Source organism: Phaseolus vulgaris, chromosome 6 (assembly GCF_051622355.1).
Source record: "Phaseolus vulgaris cultivar YP4 chromosome 6, ASM5162235v1, whole genome shotgun sequence".
In the NCBI taxonomy this organism is placed as follows: Eukaryota; Viridiplantae; Streptophyta; class Magnoliopsida; order Fabales; family Fabaceae; genus Phaseolus; species Phaseolus vulgaris.
The window spans coordinates 34635822-34657328 of NC_143503.1; the positions used below are offsets into that span (position 1 = coordinate 34635822).

At 32.2% G+C, this 21507-nt stretch overlaps 4 protein-coding genes across 5 annotated transcripts; 1 reads left to right on the forward strand and 3 right to left on the reverse strand.

Moving 5' to 3' along the window:
- Positions 1-1944: 1944 nt before the first annotated feature.
- On the reverse strand, positions 1945-2404 carry LOC137833176 (signaling peptide TAXIMIN 1). Its single transcript, XM_068641536.2, has 2 exons — positions 2239-2404; positions 1945-2110 (listed from the first exon to the last, which is right to left on the reverse strand). Exons 1-2 carry the CDS (start codon positions 2352-2354, stop codon positions 1987-1989), a joined length of 240 nt encoding a protein of 79 aa, XP_068497637.1. The 5' UTR covers positions 2355-2404; the 3' UTR covers positions 1945-1986.
- Positions 2405-5589: 3185 nt separating this feature from the next.
- On the reverse strand, positions 5590-7769 carry LOC137832516 (Tetratricopeptide repeat (TPR)-like superfamily protein). Of its 2 annotated transcripts, XM_068640714.2 has the most exons (2): positions 7179-7702; positions 5590-7094 (listed from the first exon to the last, which is right to left on the reverse strand). In XM_068640714.2, the coding sequence occupies exons 1-2, from the start codon at positions 7570-7572 to the stop codon at positions 5995-5997; spliced, it is 1494 nt and encodes a 497-aa protein (XP_068496815.1). In that variant the 5' UTR covers positions 7573-7702; the 3' UTR covers positions 5590-5994. The 2 variants fall into 2 exon arrangements, with proteins under 2 accessions (XP_068496815.1, XP_068496814.1); XM_068640713.2 differs by having other exon boundaries at positions 5590-7769.
- Positions 7770-8924: 1155 nt separating this feature from the next.
- Positions 8925-12163, reverse strand: LOC137832518 (THO complex subunit 7A). Its single transcript, XM_068640716.2, has 3 exons — positions 12094-12163; positions 11338-11939; positions 8925-9246 (listed from the first exon to the last, which is right to left on the reverse strand). Exons 2-3 carry the CDS (start codon positions 11929-11931, stop codon positions 9115-9117), a joined length of 726 nt encoding a protein of 241 aa, XP_068496817.1. The 5' UTR covers positions 11932-11939; positions 12094-12163; the 3' UTR covers positions 8925-9114.
- Positions 12164-13911: 1748 nt separating this feature from the next.
- LOC137832517 (SGNH hydrolase-type esterase superfamily protein) lies at positions 13912-17233 on the forward strand. The gene is made up of 5 exons (XM_068640715.2): positions 13912-14151; positions 14263-14499; positions 16104-16171; positions 16314-16469; positions 16856-17233. Exons 1-5 carry the CDS (start codon positions 14050-14052, stop codon positions 17010-17012), a joined length of 720 nt encoding a protein of 239 aa, XP_068496816.1. The 5' UTR covers positions 13912-14049; the 3' UTR covers positions 17013-17233.
- The last annotated feature ends 4274 nt before the right edge of the window (positions 17234-21507 follow it).

Here is a 21507-nt window from a genome sequence, read left to right on the forward strand (position 1 = left end):
TCTGTTTATCCGTTTTTTTTAATTAATTTTTATAATAATAAAAATTTAACATACATATAAAATAATTTTGAATGAGTTAAAATTGAAAAATAAAAATTAATATGTAAAAAAAATATAAATTGGTTAAATAATATTTTTTTCATTAGTAGTTTTAGAATAAAAAGACTGATTGAAAATAAAATAAAAATTATTTTATTTTATACATAAAATTTGATATGAAAATGGGAGAAAGTATTTGTTACTTTAAAATAATGAATTAAAAAAATAGTGAAAAGTCAGTTTGAGTATAAAAATTTACATTAATATTAATTTAAAAATTTAAAAAATAATTTTATTTTTTAAATAGTTTATATAAAATAACAAAATACTTATGTTTTTACTGCCCATCCCCAAACCTCAATTTATTCTCTGTTGAATTAAATATTAATTTTAATTTACGCATGGTTTCAAAATTGATAAAAATCATATTTTCACACCTACCGTAATTATTTAACGATCATATTATACTATAATAATATGAATTTAGTTATATTAAATATCACTCAAGAAAAATTTTCTCGCTACAGGTAGAAGACAGATAAACATCTTGTCAGACGTTGATAGAACATCTTCTATTTTGATCATTACAGGCAATATTTCATTTCTTAAATTAGGAAGTTAACAATATGTATGTATATACCTATTCCATCCTCATATTTATTTTTATTTAAGATTGTTAAATATTTTTAATTTATTATGTTTTTTTTATTTGATTATTCTTTTTATATAAATTTGTTTGGTTTGACTCATTTCATATCTATTAAGTTCATTTCGATCTTCATATATTGTTTTCATTTTTCTTTTTATATATTTCTAAAATATATATTTGACCATTTTGTTTATTTTCTAATATTTTATTTATTATAATATCTAGCAATCAGTTTTGAATATCAATTTTTAATGTTAAATCATGTTAACTTATTTATTAGGTCATCTAAAAAAAAATTGTCTTTAGTTCTTAATTTCGTTTTATTTAAAGAAGTTTTTATTATATCAAATGATAATTTTTCTATTACGTTTTATACTTATTTATGATATATATTTTGTACATATACTACCAAGCTAATTAGTCATCTAGTGATTTTATGGTTGGTAATAACTTACACGGTATTGGCTTCAAATCCTAAATTGATGTTTTGTTTTGACTTTTCAAAATACAATACTTGGAGATAAACTATAAAGATCCGAAATTATTGCACGACAAGTAGACCAATTTCAATGCAAATAAAATCTAAATGTTAAGTATTTAAAAGGACTTTTATTTATTAGCAATGTTTAATCTGTTGAAAGTGAATTAATAATTAATGTAGTTTATTTAAATTTAAAAGGTTAGCATATATATATATATATATATATATAGTATATAATCTATAATAATATATAATATGAACTTTCTAATACATAAATTATGTTTTTATTTTATTTGTACTAATAATAATGGTATGAAGATGATGGGTGAAACCCGTCACTGTTATTAGTGTTTTTCATTTATTTTTAATTTGAAAATGTAAATAATTTTATTAAATTCGTTCGTATGTATAGTCTTCCATCATCTAAACCACTAATTTTAGATTGAATAACTACAAAGTTGTTGGCCGACATAACTATTTGATAGAAGAAAAATGTTTGTTTCACACACTATTGCTTACTTTACCCTAAACCTTACTTTACACTCCATTAAATATTAATATTTTAATTTTTTAATTTTAAAAATTATTTTAATATTTATTTATATTTTCATTAAAAATATTTTTTATTTTTTAAAAATATATTTATTATAAATATTAATATTTTATTGTAAGTGTAAAGTGAAGTAAGATATGAAAATATTATCACCCTTAATAAAATTGAATGAGTGTTGCAGGTATTATCTTAAAAAGTACATAAAATGTAGAAGTGGTGTAGAAGAGGAAGAAATGTAACTTATTTAATTGACATACATAATTTTTAACAGGGAATCTTGGAGATGAACCACTCCATAACAACAATTGGAGCCTTGATGAGTGCCAGAGCAAACTCTATTATGATAGTCACGCAAAGGCAACACGGACATATGCATGTCAAAATCAACCTGCCACGGGATCACACACAAAACTTTTGAATCAAAGAACCAAAATTAAGAGGGTATTTAAAACTTCCATTGTAGTCTAATTCAAAATTTAGAAGGAAGTAAAGAAGAAGAGGAAAAAAGAAGTTTACCCAACTATCCAAACAAGCACACCCAGAAGGGAGATGAGAAGAGATAAGAAGGCAAAAGGCAGGCCCAGCAAGAACCCAAGGGGCCTGCATTTACAGTCTTCAGAGCAGCAGCACATGGTTTAATAATATCTTCTTAATTCATCTTCTCATATTGCTTTTTATATATATCTTGAAGCTTTTGTGTTAAGCAGAAGCCAAATGCAACACAAACTCATGCTGTTGCTACAAAGAATAGGGTTGATTACCAATACCAGAACGTGGCACTTTCAAATAGTTGACTGTGTTGAGACCTGTCTGCGTTGCCAACTTCCCATGCTAAGATTCAATCACTCAGTCATGTGTCTACTGGGGGGCTATTATCTGAATCAAACATCTCTGGAATTCGATTCACCAATTTCTTAAAATAATTGTTAGTCAACAATACTAATAAATTACGTCTAATCAATACATAAATTATTGGGATGCACTATTCTAAAATTTAAACCATTACATGAAAGGTACCAGAAATTTAAGTGTGACAATAAATTATTTAGACATGTAAGGTACGGGAAATTTAAGTGTGAAGTTGGGGGTTGTAAAATTTGAGTACTTTCTAGTGTGAATTTAAGTTATCGTGTTAAAAAAGTTTAAGTCTTGTATCGGTATGAGTGGAGATCGACCTGATCGAGATCTGGAAATTCTGGTTGAGATCAGGGAAATCTGACCAAGACCAGGGAAATCACCACGGACGGTTCGGTCGATCGACACATAAATTCATTAACGCTCAAACCAATGTCAGTGATGTTAATCTGTCATTAAGTATTAGGTAATACATTCATAAGTGTGATCCATTCAACTAATCAGGCCCAACAAGCATTAAAATAATATAAATAGCACACATTCCAAAGAGAATGGTACGACATTTATTACTGTGCACCTAACTGGATACCGATCACCCGTTTTACTGACTTAAGCGTCAGAGTGTTTTCCGCACGTACCCCATTCGGTGTTCACCCGAGACCAAGAGCCGAAGGAGAAACATAAATACGAGAAAGATCTCAGTCAAGCACTTAACCACCTGCCGACCAAAGGAGGAGGACGAAGACTTCAATAGTTCTCTAGGTCTCATCTTTCTAATAGGAAAAAATCTTATTTATTAGAAGATTGAATTATAAAAGAAAGATTTATAAATTTATTAGTGTGAAGTTCGAGACGGTGTTATAATTTTTTATAATCTTTTTATAATATAAGAGTTGATTCAACATGCCAAATAAAAAAGTTATAAATTTGTAATTTTCTTAAATAAAAAAGTCTTCTTGATAGAATTTCAACATGCCAAATAAAAATAAAATGACATTATAAATAAAAGTCATCCAGAGATATTCGTGGTTAGGAATACTTTCACTATTCAAGAAAAAATATATCATTGGTGTTGCATATGACTTATTTAACCTCTATTTGAATAGTATTCTTTTAAAAAAAATTTAAAAAATGGTAATTTAGATCAAACTTATTCAATTTCCATATACCTCCTGTAAACTTTTATTTTTGGATAAAGGCGGTGAATAACTCTTATTTTTTTAATATCAAGTTCTTTTTTAAATTAATTCAAATAACCATTTTAATAATTTTCTTTTAAAATATATTACAAAAAGTAATTGAATTTTAAAAAGAGGGGATGTTTTTAACTTTTGTTTGATTTAATTCAACATTATTGTTAAAACATGTGGGTGTCAACTATTGTTTGAATCAATTATTGCCGAAACTGAGAGTTTAACAACAACTGTTCCTTAAGGCAGATTCTTCCTGCATCATATCATTTTGGACTGCACTCAATATACACAAAAAAAAGACTAAAATATGCTTAATGAAAAGAAAATTAGGATTTAGATAATATGTGCACCCAACCCACATCCAACTCACCCAGCAGCCTTGCACCCTTCATTTTTATTCTTGCCGTCACTGTGGCTGCCGGAACTCGGAGCAACATTGAGACACTGCGACGACAGCAAATGAAGCCACCGGAGAAGGAGATGAAGTCACCGGAAAAGGATTGAAGCCACCAGAGAAGGAGACAAATCGCAGTATGTGAGTTTTGAGGTTGCCAGTGAGTTCCGCACTTTTATCTTGAAAGTGTAAAAAGAGAAGAATGTCACAACGATAATCTTTGGGAATGTCAACCCCGTCGCGGTGCCTCTGCTGTTTTCGAGTTCCATTGCTGCAACAGTCACGACAAGAACAAGAATGAGGGTGTTTGGGTTGCTCTATGTTTAAGTTTCAAAGCTTTTGTGCGTTGCCTCACATTGACCACCGAAAAATTAAGGGTGCAAGACTGCTGGGTGGGTCGGGTGGACATTTTACCTAAACACTAATTTTCATTTCATTAAAGATATATTAATCTTTTTCTGGGTGTATATTGAGTGCAGTCCAAAATGATATGGTGCAGGGGAGAATCTGCCGTTCCTTAATTGCCTTCTTCTTCTTATTTTTTTGTGTAGCATATATCGCTTTTTTCTTTTGTTTGACATCAGTGACCTTTTTCTTTTCAAGAGAAAAAAGAAAACTCACATGTCTTTGAATTTTTTTGACTGAAATAATATTATTTTCAAATTTAATACCTCAAATAGCCCCCAAAGAGGAATATTCCCCCAACTACCTAAGGGAATTCGGTCCTAATTTCGGGAAGGGTTTTTTTTTATTTAAATATGGGTAGAGGGAATGTAATTGGAAAAAGAAAAATAAATAAAGGAAATTGAATTTATAGTAGGAAAAAATAGTTAAAAAACATTAATTAAAAATGTTGAGAATAAAATTTGATTGGATTTAGAAAGGGAAATATAAAAAATTATTTAAACGTGAAAAAATGGTTTTTTTAATATTGATTTTGTAGTATTATTTGAAGATTTTTTTTATTAATGTAGTGATTTATAGAAAAAATTAATTAGAAGAAATACCGATAGTTATTTCTGTAACTCATTCCAATGAGTCGTAGGGTAAATTTTCTATCTAGCATCATTTGCATTTTTATTTTTCCATCTAGTTTATATATATTTTTAGAATTAATGTTTTTTATCGTTTTTAAATTTGTGCTTTTTATATTATATTTTAATATTATAACTCTCGATAAAGGAGAAATAAGTAAGGATGAAAAAAAAGAAATAAAATATTAATGAGCACCTTTTCAAGAATTCCCTGTCCGAGTAATAAAACATTGTTTTCAAAATGTTATTATGCTGAAAGAAACCTCTACTGTAGCTACTGTGGCAGAACAAATTTTGCCTTTGCATCCGTGTGTGGCAGAACATTATATATGATGAAAAGAATAGATTCCTCTAAAGTTAACCATCTAATAATAGAGAGTAAAATGAAGAGTTGTGAAATTGATTTTATTGATTGAAAAAATGAAGTTGTGTAAAGTAGGTGAGTCATTCACTTATACTGAGGCAATCTCCCTATATTCTAATCACTCAGCAGGAGATGATAATTGATGAATTCCTACATCCAAGCCAAACAAAAATCACCTTATCTCTTAAGCAGCCGGGCTTGACTTCAACCTTGCTAAAAATAGTTTTTCTTCTTTTTGGTCAATTGGTATTAACCTCCCCCTGACAACACTTTCTGCAACTTCCTCAAAAGCCACCATGGCAAATTCATTTCATCAAACATATTGTTTTATTTTTCTTTAAATGCTTTACATTATTGTCAGAGGCACAAGAAGACATGAGTAGCAATCAAGAGGGATAATCTCGTTTAACAGAAAAATGCCGTTGTGCATCCCTAAAAGACATTATCAGCTCCAACCCAACTCCGGCCAGTGTCCTTGGATATTCCTCTCGCCTTCATTGTTTCTCTAAGCTCAGTTACACTTTCCCATTTGCCAGCATCTGCCAAAGTATTAGATAGTGCAACATATGCCCCTGGTCTTCCAGTAGCATTCAGCTTAAAAAGTTCATTTGCAGCTAATTTTGCCATCTCTATATTACCATGGAGTCTGCAAGAACTAAGTAGAGCAGCCCACACATCCGAATTCGGTCTCTCGGGCATCCTCATGACGAATTCCCAAGCCTGATTCAGCCTCCCTGCTCGTCCTAACAAATCAACCATGCACGCATGATGCTCCATCCCTGGCTTTACCAGGTAATCATTCTCCATCCTCTGAAAGATCTCCCAGCCCTTGTCCACAAGTCCAGCATGTGCACAAGCTGAGAGAGCACTAAGGCATGTCACGTAATTGGGTACAATGCCATATTCTTTTTGCATTTTTCCAAATAGCTCAAGTGCTTCTTCAGGGAACCCATTCTTCCCGTATCCATCAATCATAGATGTCCATGAAAAAACGTTCTTCACACGCATGTGGCAAAAAACTCTCAGAGCATCTGAGACTCTTCCACACTTTGAATACATGTCTATAAGGGCACTTCCCAGTTTAATGTCAGCATAAAAAGGAGTCTTCATAAGCTGATTTTGTACTTGTTGCCCAATTTCGAATGCCGCAAGCATGGAACAGGCACCAATTACACTAGCAAATGTAGAAACGTTTGGCCTAAACTTCAACCTTTGCATATCAATGTAAACTTCAATAGATCTACTCGCATATTCGGATGTCTTGCTGTAACCTTCTATCATGGCATTAAATGCTACCACATCCTTGCCCAATGTTTTCTTAAATATACGTTCAGCATCTTCAAAATACCCTTGATTCATGTAACCAGAGATGAGGGATGTTGAGCATACAACGTTCTTCTCTGACATCACGTCAAACACAGTCCTCGCGTAAGCAATCCTTCCATTCTTTACATAAGAGTCAATCAGTGCAGTACAAAGAACTTCATCTCTCTCAACATCAGATTTGAGGATCTGGGTATGCACCATTCTACCTAGATCACCAAGCAACGCAACATTACACCCAGAAGTAGACGCCTTTAAAATCATAGAAAAAGTAAATCCATCAGGCTTCTCACCAGACACTAAAAGCCTACGCACCAAACCAAGAGACTCTTCAACCTGACATTGTTTGATATAGCCACTAATCATATAATTATAAGCAGATAAACTTCTGTCCCGCAAGTCATCAAACACCTGGCGTGCATATCTCAAACAGTTGCATTTCAGGTACAAAATAAGTAGCTTGATGGAAATATTGGTGTTTGGAACAAACCCAGATTTAAGAATACGAGAATGGATCTTTTGGCCGTGGGTAGGAGTCTGGGAATTAATGTAATGCTGCAGAGCAGTGGATAACAAAGTAGAGGGAGAAGCAAAGTCATTATTTTGAGGAAATGGTCGATGGGGTGAGATGAGCGAAGTGCAGAAGGCACGTGACGAGAAGAAGGGTCTGAATATTTCATTGTTCATCCTCTCATTGACATCGCCAGAGCCAAGTTAAGCAAACTCTCGTTGAAAATACAATGGAACATAGTAAACTATTTCTAGTAGTCGCAGGTGCACGTAAGATCAATTGGCATAGCTTTCGTCTAAAACTATGTTTTTTTTTCAAAGTACGAAAAAAAGAGGGAGAGAGAGAAATTTCTCCTCATTATTGAAAGCATATTAGTTTGAATGAAAATAAATTACAGAGAAAACTTCTACTTTCATTTTTTAGTAATTTCATCATTTAAAACTTAATGAATTATCACATTACTTATCTCAGAAAATAATTATGGAATTAATTCTTTTAAAAACTTAAATTATTATTATATTAAATTTTAAAATTTATTACCATGGCATGACATTTTAGCATATTATTGTTTTTATAATAAATATTAATAATAAAGTTTGAACTTAGAATCTCATACAAATTATTTAAATTTTCACTAATTGACTAATAGTAGTGGATACAATATATTATACTATATATGACAAATCAAATTTTCAAAAAACTATTTTCATGATAAAACCATTTTACATTTTTTAAATAACTAGTTTAATAAACAAACTAAAATACGTATTCGTGTAATTTTAAGCTTATGAGCCAAATGCGAAATTCTAAGTCCAAATTTACCCATACTCCACACCTAGTAAACATCCCTGGATCCCTGCTATGTTTTATGTAGAAATTTGTTTATAAGATTTTGATACCAAACACTTGGTTTGATTTCTAATTCTAAATTTTGTTTTTATCTTTTAAAATACAATTAAACAAGGTTAGTTTGATATTGGGGTTTGGGGGAGGGAGATGATGTAAGCTGCAAAGCGTTTAGGCAGGAACTGTTGAACAATTTGAAAACACGAAATGAAAAGAAAATGAAAAACAATATCTTCCAATTGTCACTGGAGTTTTTTGTTAATTGAGAAAACTAAATACGCAGTTTCAACATTTTCTTTGAAAGTTTAACCGGTTTTTATTATGGTTTAAAATTTATTAAATAAATAAAATCTAAGAAATATATTATTTTCAATATATTTCAGTCTGTAATAAAAAGTTTCTTCAACAGAGTATGCTTCACAAAATTATATTTCTAGCATTGATCAAATTATAACAAACAAATACAAAAAAAAATCAATATTTCATCAGTAATATCTACCATAATTATATTCTTTTTTAATAATTGTCAAATCCCAGTCTGTATGGTTTTGACAGTGGTACGCCATACAAATACCTTACCAGTTACAAGTATACATTACTTTCTTTTGCTAAAAAACAATAAAAAAAATAAAAATATGGAGTGGACAAAACCCCAACTATAACAAAGGAATAGCTACACAAATTTTGATAGAAAAATCCAAACAAAATGCATTTAGTATTACTTTTTTTCATCAAAAATGCATTTAGTATTACTAAGGTCTAAGCATTGGCATAATAGTATTGATGTTTCATTTACATATAGTTCCTAATAACAGAGAAAAAAAAAAAGCAAGACTGAAATGTTACAACAGGAAGATTGAAGTTCGATTTAGTTACTGGTCAATTGCCATTGCTTCCGCCCCACTTGTGTCCTCCAGCCCATTCTTAAGCTCCTCTGTTGCCATTCTCATCTCTTCAACTAGGCTCTTCTGCTCCTCCTCAATTGTGTTTTGCAACTCATCCACCTGCAAGGATAGGAAGCAGAATAAATATTATCCTCAACAGTCAGTCAACATAGCCGATGAAGACCACAACATACAATATCACTAACAATAGCCTTGTGTCAATTTACAGTCAACAATTACAGATACTAAACAAGATATTTCACCTGTCCCAGTTTTAGAAATCGTGATGGTTATATTCATAAGATATATAGGCTGTGAAACACAGAACAGAGTGAAGAACACAGTTCATGTGACATGGGACATTATAACCAAATAGAAAATACACAATAATAACATATGATATGAAGATATCCTTGAACCAAAGAGATATAATAGCACTTGCCATAACAGAGATATAAATATTTCATTACACAAGTCAACAAATAAAAATATGAAAAGCAACACTCTTAGGAAGCTATAAATGGCTACAATATTCTAAAATAGCTAAATTGATATTTTTCATTCCTTTTATAATAGGTAAGAAGGAATACACTTTTATAACCTAAAAGATACCAACAACTGCCCTACATTTATCATCATCTAACTTTGGGGAATTAAAATATATACTTAATATTATAAATATTCTATTTATAACCTACAAAATCTTTTAACCATTTAATTTTCTTTTCCCATCTTATCAAACACAAACCAAAAAGAAGCAAGGATGAGAATGAGAGATTGGAACTCTTTTTTAAAATGCAGCATATGGGTCATTTTTGGAGAAAATCACACGGTCACAATTTAATACCAAGGGCAATTAGGGAAATTGAAATATGTTCACACTGAAGTCCCTAGTAAAACACTCCAAAGAGAAAATACAGCAGAATGGTTTCATTATCAGCACATTTTACAAGACAACTTCATGAGTTTCAAAGCAATTTTACATGATAAATTTTAAAATTGCAACTTTTTTCCAGTCCAGAGCGACTGGTGTATTCATATGATTATACAATTTTCATCCTAATCGCCAATGTAAATGTTGCATGCCTCAATGAAATAACCCCGAAATACAGTTTTGTTAGCTCAAGTTACCCTTTCAAATGTATTCAAACCATGCATTCTCTCGTTTCTCTTTACTTTTCTAAGTTCTAAGGCACACAAATAAGTTCCATGTTTTGGTCATCAGGCTATCATGTCACAACTTCTACTTTTGTTACAGAATGAACTCAACCAATAATATTAGGGGACCAGCTGCTTGAACTGCAGAGGTAGTCCTCTGGTTCATTGAAATTCAAATGCAGAAAACGGTAAGAAAACATAACCCAAACAGAGACACAAAGGCTTCACCAGATACCGGAGAAGTCTTGTCTGTCTACCCTCACTTTCCCCCTCTACTCAATCCCCTCCTCACACCCTCCCTTCAAAAAATCTTCTTCAATTGTTCCTTTTTCGCTCTCATTTTGCCAGCTGTCCATTTGCAAACTAGTTCATCCTTCTTTCCCCAACCATCCATTCCAAACCCAGTCACTAATGGCAAGCCTTTCCCATTTCAGACCTCCTTTTGTATAGATGTCTTAGAGGTCAGCTCAAGGGCATATCACCTTCTTATACCACATTTTTATTTTTCAGTTTATACAATGTTCTCTATATATGTTTTTGCATTCTTTTCTCTTTACTTTTAGGTTTCGTCACTTGCAAAACGAGATCTATCTCTAAAAATAATTAGACCCAAATTAAAAGAGCTACACTATACACGCCCGCTTCTCACCACATAAAACAGCATGCAAGTTCTAAGATACCACTTGCAACTTGTAAGCATGTGATGAGATGTCAATTGAATTGTATGAAAAAGATACATTTTCAGTGTGAGTGCAGTTTTTCATATACATCAGTGGTTGCATCTAAATATTTATATCATTTTAATCAAAATCTAAATATCAGACAAATCTAGAGGGTGTTCGATTTTGTAAAATGGCATGCCATCCACTAAGTTCTATTCCATACTTGTAGCACCACTACTCTCCCTTCTCATTATAAGCACACTATTCATAACATCGGTTGCATTCTATCAATCTACTACACTAGCCCAATAATTCCCGAAGCAAAACTCCTCAACAATCACATTATATAATAACAGCATAAGCATTAAGCGAGCTTCAAAATTACACATACCACATGTAACAACAATGCAAATTGCTTCTTCCTGAGCTCCAACAACCTGGAACCAGCCGTGTTCTCCGTGTCCAGCGCCGCAATTTCCTTCTCCAACTCCGAAATAACCTTCATTGTCTCCGACCTGGGTGGCTGCAGCGCAATCAACTTCCTAATAGCCTCGCACTCCTCCTTGTGCCGCCTCTCGACCTTGCTCTCCTCCAGCTGCTTCTTGAGATCCTCAATGTCGGCCTGCGCCTGCAGGATCTGGCGATTCATCTCCTCCTTCAACTCGTTGAAATTCTCCTTCTCCCTAACGTTGGCCTCCACAATCGCCTTGCTCTTCAGAAGCGGAATCTCGAAGGTCGTCAGCTCCTGCAAGAAGGCTCTGGCGAGTTTTTCGCAGTCGTTGTAGTTACCTTCGTCTTTATCAACTTCCGAGACGAACGAGGTGAACTTCTTTTGGAGCTTCTTCAACGGAGGGTCGCCCCTGGTGGTCGTCGTGCGCGTGAGAAGCCGGTGTTTGATGATTGCGTCATCTTCCGCAGGGCCAAACGCGTAGTTCGCTGCTACGGCCTCGCCACGCGCCGAAACCTTCCTCGTCTTTCCTAGCATAGCGATCCCTGAAATCAATACAGCGATTATTTGCTATAATTGCGCCGAATTGAGAAATTTAAATTAAATTAAATAATTGAGCATGAAATGACTGCTTGTTGATGAGGTTTTGTTCTGTATATGGGGGAAAGTGGAAAAAGGAGTAAGAAGGTTAGAATGAACCTTTGTGGGTGCACGGTGGTGTTCTGATGCCTTCACCTTCGCTGCGGAGAATGGTCAGAGCGGTTTTGCGCTGCTTTGAGTGCGGGAGAAAAAGAAGAAACGGGCCTTTTGTTTAATTTTTACTCGGCCCAATTGTTTAAGGTTGTTTCTTCCTGCACCCTTACAAATTTCTTCCTGCACCCTATCATTTTCGTAGAAGAGTGTTTTATTACACATTTTAAAAATGACTTTCGACCTGTTCTTTCCAAATTATTTTTGGAACATATTCTTTAGAATATATTTTATTAATTCCGTATTTACCAATTCAGAAATTAAAAAAATATATTTTGGAATGATTTTTTTGTCTTCTGGATTTCCTAATTTAGAAACACTATTTGTTTACAGAATCTCTATTCCCGAAACACCTTTTGCTTATGGAACTCTATTCCAAAATCACATAAAAACTGTAAAAAGGGTAATTTCGGTATTTTAATCATGTAAGGTGCAGAAAGAAAAATGTAGGGGTGCAGGAAGAAAGTGCCATTGCATTCTGATTGTTTCTTCCTGTACCTCTATATCTTCTTCTGCCACCTCTACATTTTCTTTTACCACCTCCATACACAACATGAAAATACATTTTTATCCTTTCTTGTGTCATCCCATGGAGTAGTTTCTAGATTATATAATCCAGAAAGTAATCATGCATCTGAAGAAAGGCTTCCGGATTATGTAATTTAGAAGTTAATTACAAATTTAAAAAATAACTTTCAGATTACGTAATCCATAATATTATAGCGAGGCATTGGAAATTCAAAAATTTATGAAAGTGAGATAAGAAGTTACGGAGGTATAGAAAGAAATAGTCTTGCATTCTGCACCCTTATGGATTGAAGTTGCACCCAAAACTTGGTTTTTTATCCCAAAACTATTATCCAAGGGGCTAGGACGGCACAAAAAATGTTGAATGAGCCACGTCATATGTGAATATCTTAAAACAAACATTCAAAAAGGATCGGGGAATTTTAATGGTATCTAAATTATTAACTAAAGTTAGTTAATTAATGACTAATACAAGATAGAAGTCTGTGAATATCATTCAAAATCTATTTGAAACGTTAGTTACAATACTTAAAGGGGTGATTAAAATATAATAAATATTTGTAGTGTAACAGGGATATCTCATAAAATAATTATTACAATAATATATCATCTTACAGAACCTTCTTATTAAAGAATATATTACTTTCAATTATAAGTTATAAATAAATACATTTTTATCGTCATTGGATGTAAATACTTAATTTATTAATACTGAAAAAATTATTAAACTGATTAATAATAGCTAATAATCCCAGATTTTAACTTTATTTTAAAATATCTATATATTTTAAAGAACGGCAGTATATTTTTTATGGTTAAGATAAAAATTTCTTGTACGATGAAAGGTAATATTAAATAAGGAAAAACTACGTTTTTTTGGAAAGAAAAAATAACTATATCTTAAAATATAGAAAACTGTAATATTTATTATACCATAAACCACGTCATTAATGTTAAAACTGTAATATTTATTATACCATAAACCATATCATTAATGTTAGTAAACAAGAACCGGTAATATAACATTCATGTTAGTTAAAAATTAATTAAAAATTATAAAAATTTGAAATAACTAAATAAATGAAATAACGTTAAAAAAGTGAGAAGTGGCGAGCCCCATCTGTCCCTGTCGCTCGCCGCCCCTGGCAGTGTCTCTGTCAGCACATGCCTTTTTAGTGCAATGCAATGAATTGGGTGCATTTAAATATTTGCAGCCTTTTTCCACCCAAACCTAAAAACCATTGTCAGCTTTATTTAATCCCAAATGCATCAACATCGTAGCACCCCAAACGCAATCCAATCTGCATTCTCCACTCGCTACTCTCTTCTTCTTCACCCGCACCTAACAAAACCACTCTTTTCCTCTCACCAAAAAACATGACAAGGCCAAAGATTTACCTCTTCGGTGATTCAATCACCGAAGACTCTTTCTCACCAGGTGGCTGGGGTGCTTCTCTCGCCCACCATTTCTCTCGGACGGTATTCCTTCTGCCCTTAACTAATAACCAACCCTGTTGTTTCATTTTTTGTCAGTTTGAACATTCCATGGTAAAGTTCACTTTTTTTGCAAATGGGGTTGTTGTTGTCCAGGCCGATGTGGTGCTGAGAGGTTACAGCGGGTACAACACGCGGTGGGCGTTGAAGGTGTTGGAGAGGGTTTTCCCGGCGTCACAGGGCGGTGACGGTGGAACTGAAACAGCGCCTATTGCTGTGACTGTTTTCTTTGGGGCCAACGACGCTTGCCTTCCTGATAGATGTTCTGCTTTTCAGCACGTGCCTCTCCATGAATACAAGCGGAACCTTCATTCCATTGTTTCCTTCTTCAAGGTAAATTAGCCTCTGTTGCAGTTAGCAAGTGTTTTAGAATAAATGATCAAGGGAAAAGTTGTATGGTGTTGAAACCCAGAAAAAGTGTCACTAACACAGTGGCACTGTTTTTAAGAGATGTGGAAAGTTTTTATTTATTTATTTTAGAGTTTTGACTATTGCGGGTTGATAAGCGTGGTTTTGTTGTATTATGTTGCATGTCGTAGAGGGGGGTTAATTATTTGAGTTTTGGTGGGGTAGAATGTTATGATGATTTTGTTTGTCTTGGGTGGTCAGAATTGAGAAATGAGAGGTGGTTTCTGGTCTCACACGTGCGACGCCGTGGGAATGGGAAATGTGTTTGGTTTTCTTTGCCACTTGATCATGTTACCCTGTCAAAAGGGGCCCTCCTTTGCTTTTTTATGATTTTTTTTTCTCCCATGGCAGTGGAGTTTGCACGAGACCTTTGTGTAAAGGTCCAATTTTTTATTGGTTTTCTTTTGGGGAAACTGAGAAGTGTTAGTTGAAGGGAGCCTACGCTGTTTTCACGACCAAAACCCTTTCGTGTCTTCTTTCTCGTGTCTTTTCTGTGGCTTCCATGCAATTATATTATTCTGCTCGGTCGACTATGAGCTGTTAGGTATGAATGTTAAATAGGATTACGTGGAAGACCCGCATTTAGGACTGCAAGAATTTGGTGCTTCTCCTTAAGGACCAAGACATCATCATCTCTTACCAAAAGTTACTTGGTACAAACGGTTTCACACTTCAGTTTTCTTAGTGGCTAATGACGTGGCCCACGAAAGAGGAAGGTTATTGAGCCTTGCGCGGGACACGGTGTAATGAATGCTTACACTTGTTGTATGATATGAGTATTTTTTAGTTTAATGGGAAGATACATGTGTAGAATGAACGTATGGACTATATTGATCGCCAAAAGTTTGAAAGGATGTTGTAGAGAAAAGTAGATGCCAGCAATGGAGTACAAGTAATAAGAATTTAATTCCTCTCAAGTGATAAGATGTGTAGATGTGTAAAGCAATAAACTAAATAAGGATGTATCTGTCCTTGCCTACACATTCAACTATAAGAGCCATCTTAATTCAAATTACGTGTGAACATGCCTTTAGTTTTTGTGTTTGCTTTATGCATCTCTCATTTTAAAGGAACAAAACATTGTAACTGCATCATAAAAGGGTTCTTAAATTAGTGGTCGAAATGTAAGCTAAAAATATAAGGCATGTGGAATGCATGCATAATATTTTATTGAAGTCGATAAAAGAATAATTAAAAGAAATTTAATTTCTTTGAGAATTAGATGATCCAGGCATTCAGTCCTCTTGCATGCTTCTGGACTTTACCTCTGTTTCATTTTTTGTACTTGTCTGACTCCATGTTTTTGTCATCCATTATCTGCTGCATTTAGGGTGAAAGTTATCATAAAAGGCATGACCAAGAACCCTGCCTCACTTTTTTTCTACATCATGTGTAGCTTTTTGTTGACCGGGTAGACTAGGACCAACTTATACATTTCAATTCAATGTTGGTAACATCAATATACGTGCATGTTACATCAACACATGTCTGTTTCAATTAAATATTGCAAGTTTTCCTTTCAAATGTAGAAGCGATGGCCCACAACTTCTGTTCTCCTCATAACTCCTCCTCCAATTGATGAGGATCTACGTTGTAGGTAATGTTTTATTGGCCCTTTGTTCTTCATATTGCTACTGATTCTATTGGATTCTCTCCCTTTATATGATACAGGTAGAGATACAGATACAGTAGAATAGAGGTTAAACCTGAATAAATTAATTTCCATAAATGCATTGTAGACATCCGTATGTAGAAAATCCACAGGGTCTTTCTGAAAGGACAAATGAAGCAGCTGGTGAGTATGGTAGAGCATGCATTGCGGTGGCTGGAGAATGTGGGATACCTGTGGTTGATCTATGGAACAAAATGCAACACCGGAAAAGAGATTATCTAAGGTCTCACAAAAGTTTTACCTTTTTGTTTTCTCTTACATCATTTTTTGCATCTTTCTATATCTTGTACTTTTTACTATAGTTTCCACTTAAATTTTTTAAATGCCGACAAAGATGATGATTTTGTCTTGTCATATATGTTGTACACCTTTTGTGTCGTATTTTACTGTTATAAACTATAACTATTATTTCTCTCTCACAATCTTATTTATACTTTCTAAATGTGCTTTGAATTGTCATTACAGCATACATATTTAAGAGAGTTATGAGGTTTTGATTGCTGAGTTGTGTCTTGTTTTTTTCTAAGATTATGAATCGAAGAGTGATATGTGTGATTATTTATATCTTTGATTCGGTATGAATTTATGGTTTTGGTGACTGAAATGTAGTGATGGTTTGCATCTGACTGAAAGTGGCAATGAAGTTGTTTTTGAGGAAGTAATGACAAAGCTGAGAGACGAAGGGTTGAGTCTGGAATCTATAGCAGTTGATCTCCCACTTATTGCTGATATTGACCCTAATGACCCCCTCAAAGCTTTTCTGTAGTAACAGAACGATGCATTACAAAAGGAGTGTCTTTTTGGGGTTATGGTGCTTTTATTGATACAGTATTACCCATAGTATTTTGATCGTCCTTTTGTTTGTAGCTCTATTATGTGGAAAACAATATGTATTTTTTGTAGTAACTTTTCATTTTATCGGCTTGAATGTGAATGACCTAATATATGAAGTGTTTGTATAATGCAAGATACGTTCACATTGGTCAACTTTCTGGTTTTCAGATCATCAAGGTCAAATGAGTCTCATCTGGAATTAGTGCTAATAAAAACACGAAATGTATACTACTTGTTATGCTGAATTAATTAATTACTCTATAATGTATGTTAATAAATAAAAGTAAACTTATATCAATTCTTATTGTGTTTGTAAACCTCAGTTTTATGAGTATTATAGACTTAATTTTGAGTTATTTTTTGGAAAATTTTCCTTACAGAAGTTTTATAATATTTATATATAATTTATTTTTTCAAAATATAAAAAGATTTTTTTTTTTAATTTTTATGATTCAAAATCTTATTTAATCTTATAAGTATGAGATCTAGATTATAAAAAGATAGAAAAAAAAATACCTTGCTTCAATGAGTTGTATATTTTACAATTTACATTAAAAATCCTGTAACTATTGCATAAATATTAAATTACAATATTAAATAGACATAATATTGATGATAAATGTTGATGATACCTAAGAAGATATAACAGTCTAGAAAAATACTTCTTAGTGACTCAACATTTTATCTTTGTTAATTACAATGCTTTATTTTCTTTCAATTTCCGGTATTATTTTTAATGTTCTTTTCTTAAATAAAAAATTATCTAAGAATTTACACAAAATATCCAATTTTGCATCAAATGGTTTCGTTTTCCTTTTTTAAAACATGTATTCTTTTAATGAAACAATAATTAGCATTGTTAAAATTTTGATACTTGAAGACTTAATTATTTAGAAAAAATATATATTAAACTGCACTTCTGTTTTAGTTTATGTTTTAAGAATAATTTTTTTTGTAAATAAAATTGAATTAAAGTATGACTTATAAACAAAGAAACATGTTTTAAAATTATATTTGTATTAATATAATAATAATTTAAATAATTAAAATTGTTCAAAATCAATTTAAAATAGTTTAAATAAATTTAATTCAACTAGACTATGATATAAATCAGTTCGTATAAAACTATTATACGGTTCAATTTTATAAAATTATTTTAAAGTTGAGTTTAGATATAAACTAATTTGATTTAGTTGATATATTTTGTTCACTGCTGGAAGTAGTAGTTTATATCTCCTTCTAGCTCTTTTTAAACTCTCTCAACAATTTTCTTAGCCACAAACAACGTAACATGTAGTTGCAACCCAACCATATACACGTAACTTCACAATTAAAATGTGTAAGCACATGGACCAAATTGATTCAATTATTTTAGGTTAAAGGTTTGTGTTCTAAGAACATTTTCCATGGAAAATTGCTTCCTGGATTTCTGTTTTTTATTTACGCACCTCCTATTTATAATAATATAATAATGAAAATAAATTCACTATAGTCTGAAATATTCACTATAGAAACATAATACTTAAAAATATTCTGAAATGTTTTATTAAAAAAAAATTAAAAACTTTTATGAGATGTTTTATTCTGAATGCTTCTTTGATAGAACAAAAAAATAAGACGTTTTCAGTTATTATTTATTTAGTTGATATCTGCTTTAAAAAATGAAGGGAGGTGAAAATAAAGCAATGCATCACCATCATTCAACTATGCACCTAGTCTAACTTCAATACCAATCAAAATGGCCTTCAATAATATACCAAAATGATAAAGCACCTAACACTGAGAAGGAAATTTACCTCCACTAGTAAGTGGAGTTTTCTTTGCACTTTCTTTTGTTGATTTTTCATGAAAACGGTGCAATTATTTTTAGAATTTACTGGTTTGGGTAATCTTTACAAAAATAAAATTTGATAAGTTGTATTTGGAGGTACAATTTCATTGTGAAGAAAATAAGTTGTTACTAAAATGACTACTTTAGTATTTTTTATTTTCTTCTTATTAAAAAGTTTATATTAATAAAATGATTTTATTTTTATTTTTTAAAATAATCTTCATATGATAATTTTAACTTTTTTTAAAGTGAAGTTTTCACGTATCTAACTACGTGAAGTCTTCATATAAGTCAAGATTCCATTTTTTTTAAGCGGAGTATCAAGAAACTTTTTTTTTACGTTTTTACATTAAACGGTTTTCTTAATACGTTTATAACCCGTTCTGATTAGATTTGAAACCTACTTGGACTACATAATTATCATATATATAATTAAATCCATGCTTTGTCAAAAAGATTGCAAATTAATTAGCATACGACATGTTAAAGAACGAAAGCATATAAAGCCAGCTATCTATCATATGTGCTCGTGCATCATGCAATCATGGTTCTTGTGCTAACGTGGTTTACACGTATCATCATCCATCACTTTGCTAAACACGATTACAAATACTTTAAATTTTCCTTTTCGACAAAAAAACGCTTTGTCGTTTGCAACGTTTGACTAGGCGCTATTTCGATTCCTTCGGCCTTTTGTTTCTGTCGTCATCTTCTGAATATGCATCATGCCTTTTTTAGCCATTTCTTGGGTGCAAAATGGGTTTAATAATTTGGCTTCATTTTTTTAATCTTGGATATTATGAGTCTATACTTTCAGTTTAACAAGTTTAACTACATTAATTTTTGAAGATACCACGTCGAGTAGAGGTAAGAGTGTTTTATTATATATAAGTGCAAATCTCAACCTCATAAACCAGTTTTATAAGATTAAATTAAACTTAAAATCTACTTCATAGTATGATATTAGAACCATTTTGAGTCTATCCAGATGTTTGTTGGACTTACCAGACCACCCGCTATCAGACCGTTATCAGACCACCCATAATTAATTGAATTGTGTGTGTCTCATTATAACTTTATGCAATATTAATAAATTTAATTTACACACCAAAAGATACTCGATATAACAAAGAATAAATATAAAATACTAATATTATCATAGAACGTCATGATTTTATTAAGACATTTAAATTATTGATTTGTAAAGTTTATTATTTGATTGAATTTTAAAAGAAAAGTGATTATAGGTAAATAATTTAGACGAATTTTCTTAATGAATTAAGTGTTGGCGATTTTTTGTATAGAAAAGAGAATATAGTAAAATTTCAATACTCATGTCTTTTTTTAATATATTAGTAAACTTTTTTCACGTATATTCAATCTATACTTTTAACTCAGTTGTATTTCCAACCGTGTGAGTTGAAGTTTTACCATAAATTTTTATCATAATAAAATATACTTACATTCCTAATTCATTTTAACACGTGCATCGATGAAAAATAATGGATTATAATGGCATAAAATATAACTTTAATTGTTGTATTTCCAACAGCAACAGACAATAAAAGAGTTGCATTCATTATGAACAAATCAATATGGTTGACGTTATTGTAAATGATAAGAATACTTGAGGAATTTAATTAACTCAAATTGCAATGTAGAAACCAGAATTATACATTCACCGTACTTACTCAAAGAGCTAAAAATAAAATTATTTAATCAAGTCATATACCTAAATGCACCCATAATTTATTATACATATTGTGTAAATTATTATTTTTAAGGAAAACTTAAATTATTAGTACGTAGAGCAACGAACTAATTTCTCTCCCTTACCAATAGCAAGCAACCCAAACGTTGAGATAATTCCATTTAATATAAGAAAAAGTCAATAAAATATAAGATAATTTGTTATTTTTGAAAGTACAGGGGGTGCAGAAAGAAAATACGAAAGGCGCAGAAAGATTTTGTCTTCTCCAATCGCTAAACTCCTAGAGTTTATCAATGGTGCTTTGGGTCTGGGCCTTGAGGGGCAAGTCTTGCAGGCTTAAGTGGGCTTTCTTGAAATTCGGAGAAGACGAGCCTGACATTAGAACGGGCCTGGGCTCCGTAGCTTGAACGTTGGGGTAGAAAGGTGTTGAAAGTAAGTGGAGTTTGGAGTGGACGAGATTCAGTGGTTAATAAGAGGAGCAGAAACACAAGGCAGAAGAAGAAGAAGGGTTTGGATTTGAACATGTTGACGGAATGAATAATGTGTGTGTGTACGAGAATGTGTGAGACGGTGCAGAGGTAGAAAGTATTTATAGCGAGAGATTAGGAGGTGTGAGAGAAATTGAGAGTTATATTTTAGTATGAGTTTAGGAAAATTCCAAGCTCTCAAACTCATCTAAAATAATTTTGTTGTGTTCCCATCCAGTGATGATGGTTTTTGGTAGTTTGATGACTGGGTGAATACTAGGACAACACCACATTACCAAATTCTACTTCTATTCTTCATTTCTTCACTTCTATTGGCTCCTGCTGACTCCTGCAGACTTCCAAATAATCCCCATACTTTGTCATTTATCACCCTGTCAACTTTCCAGACATGCCTCGG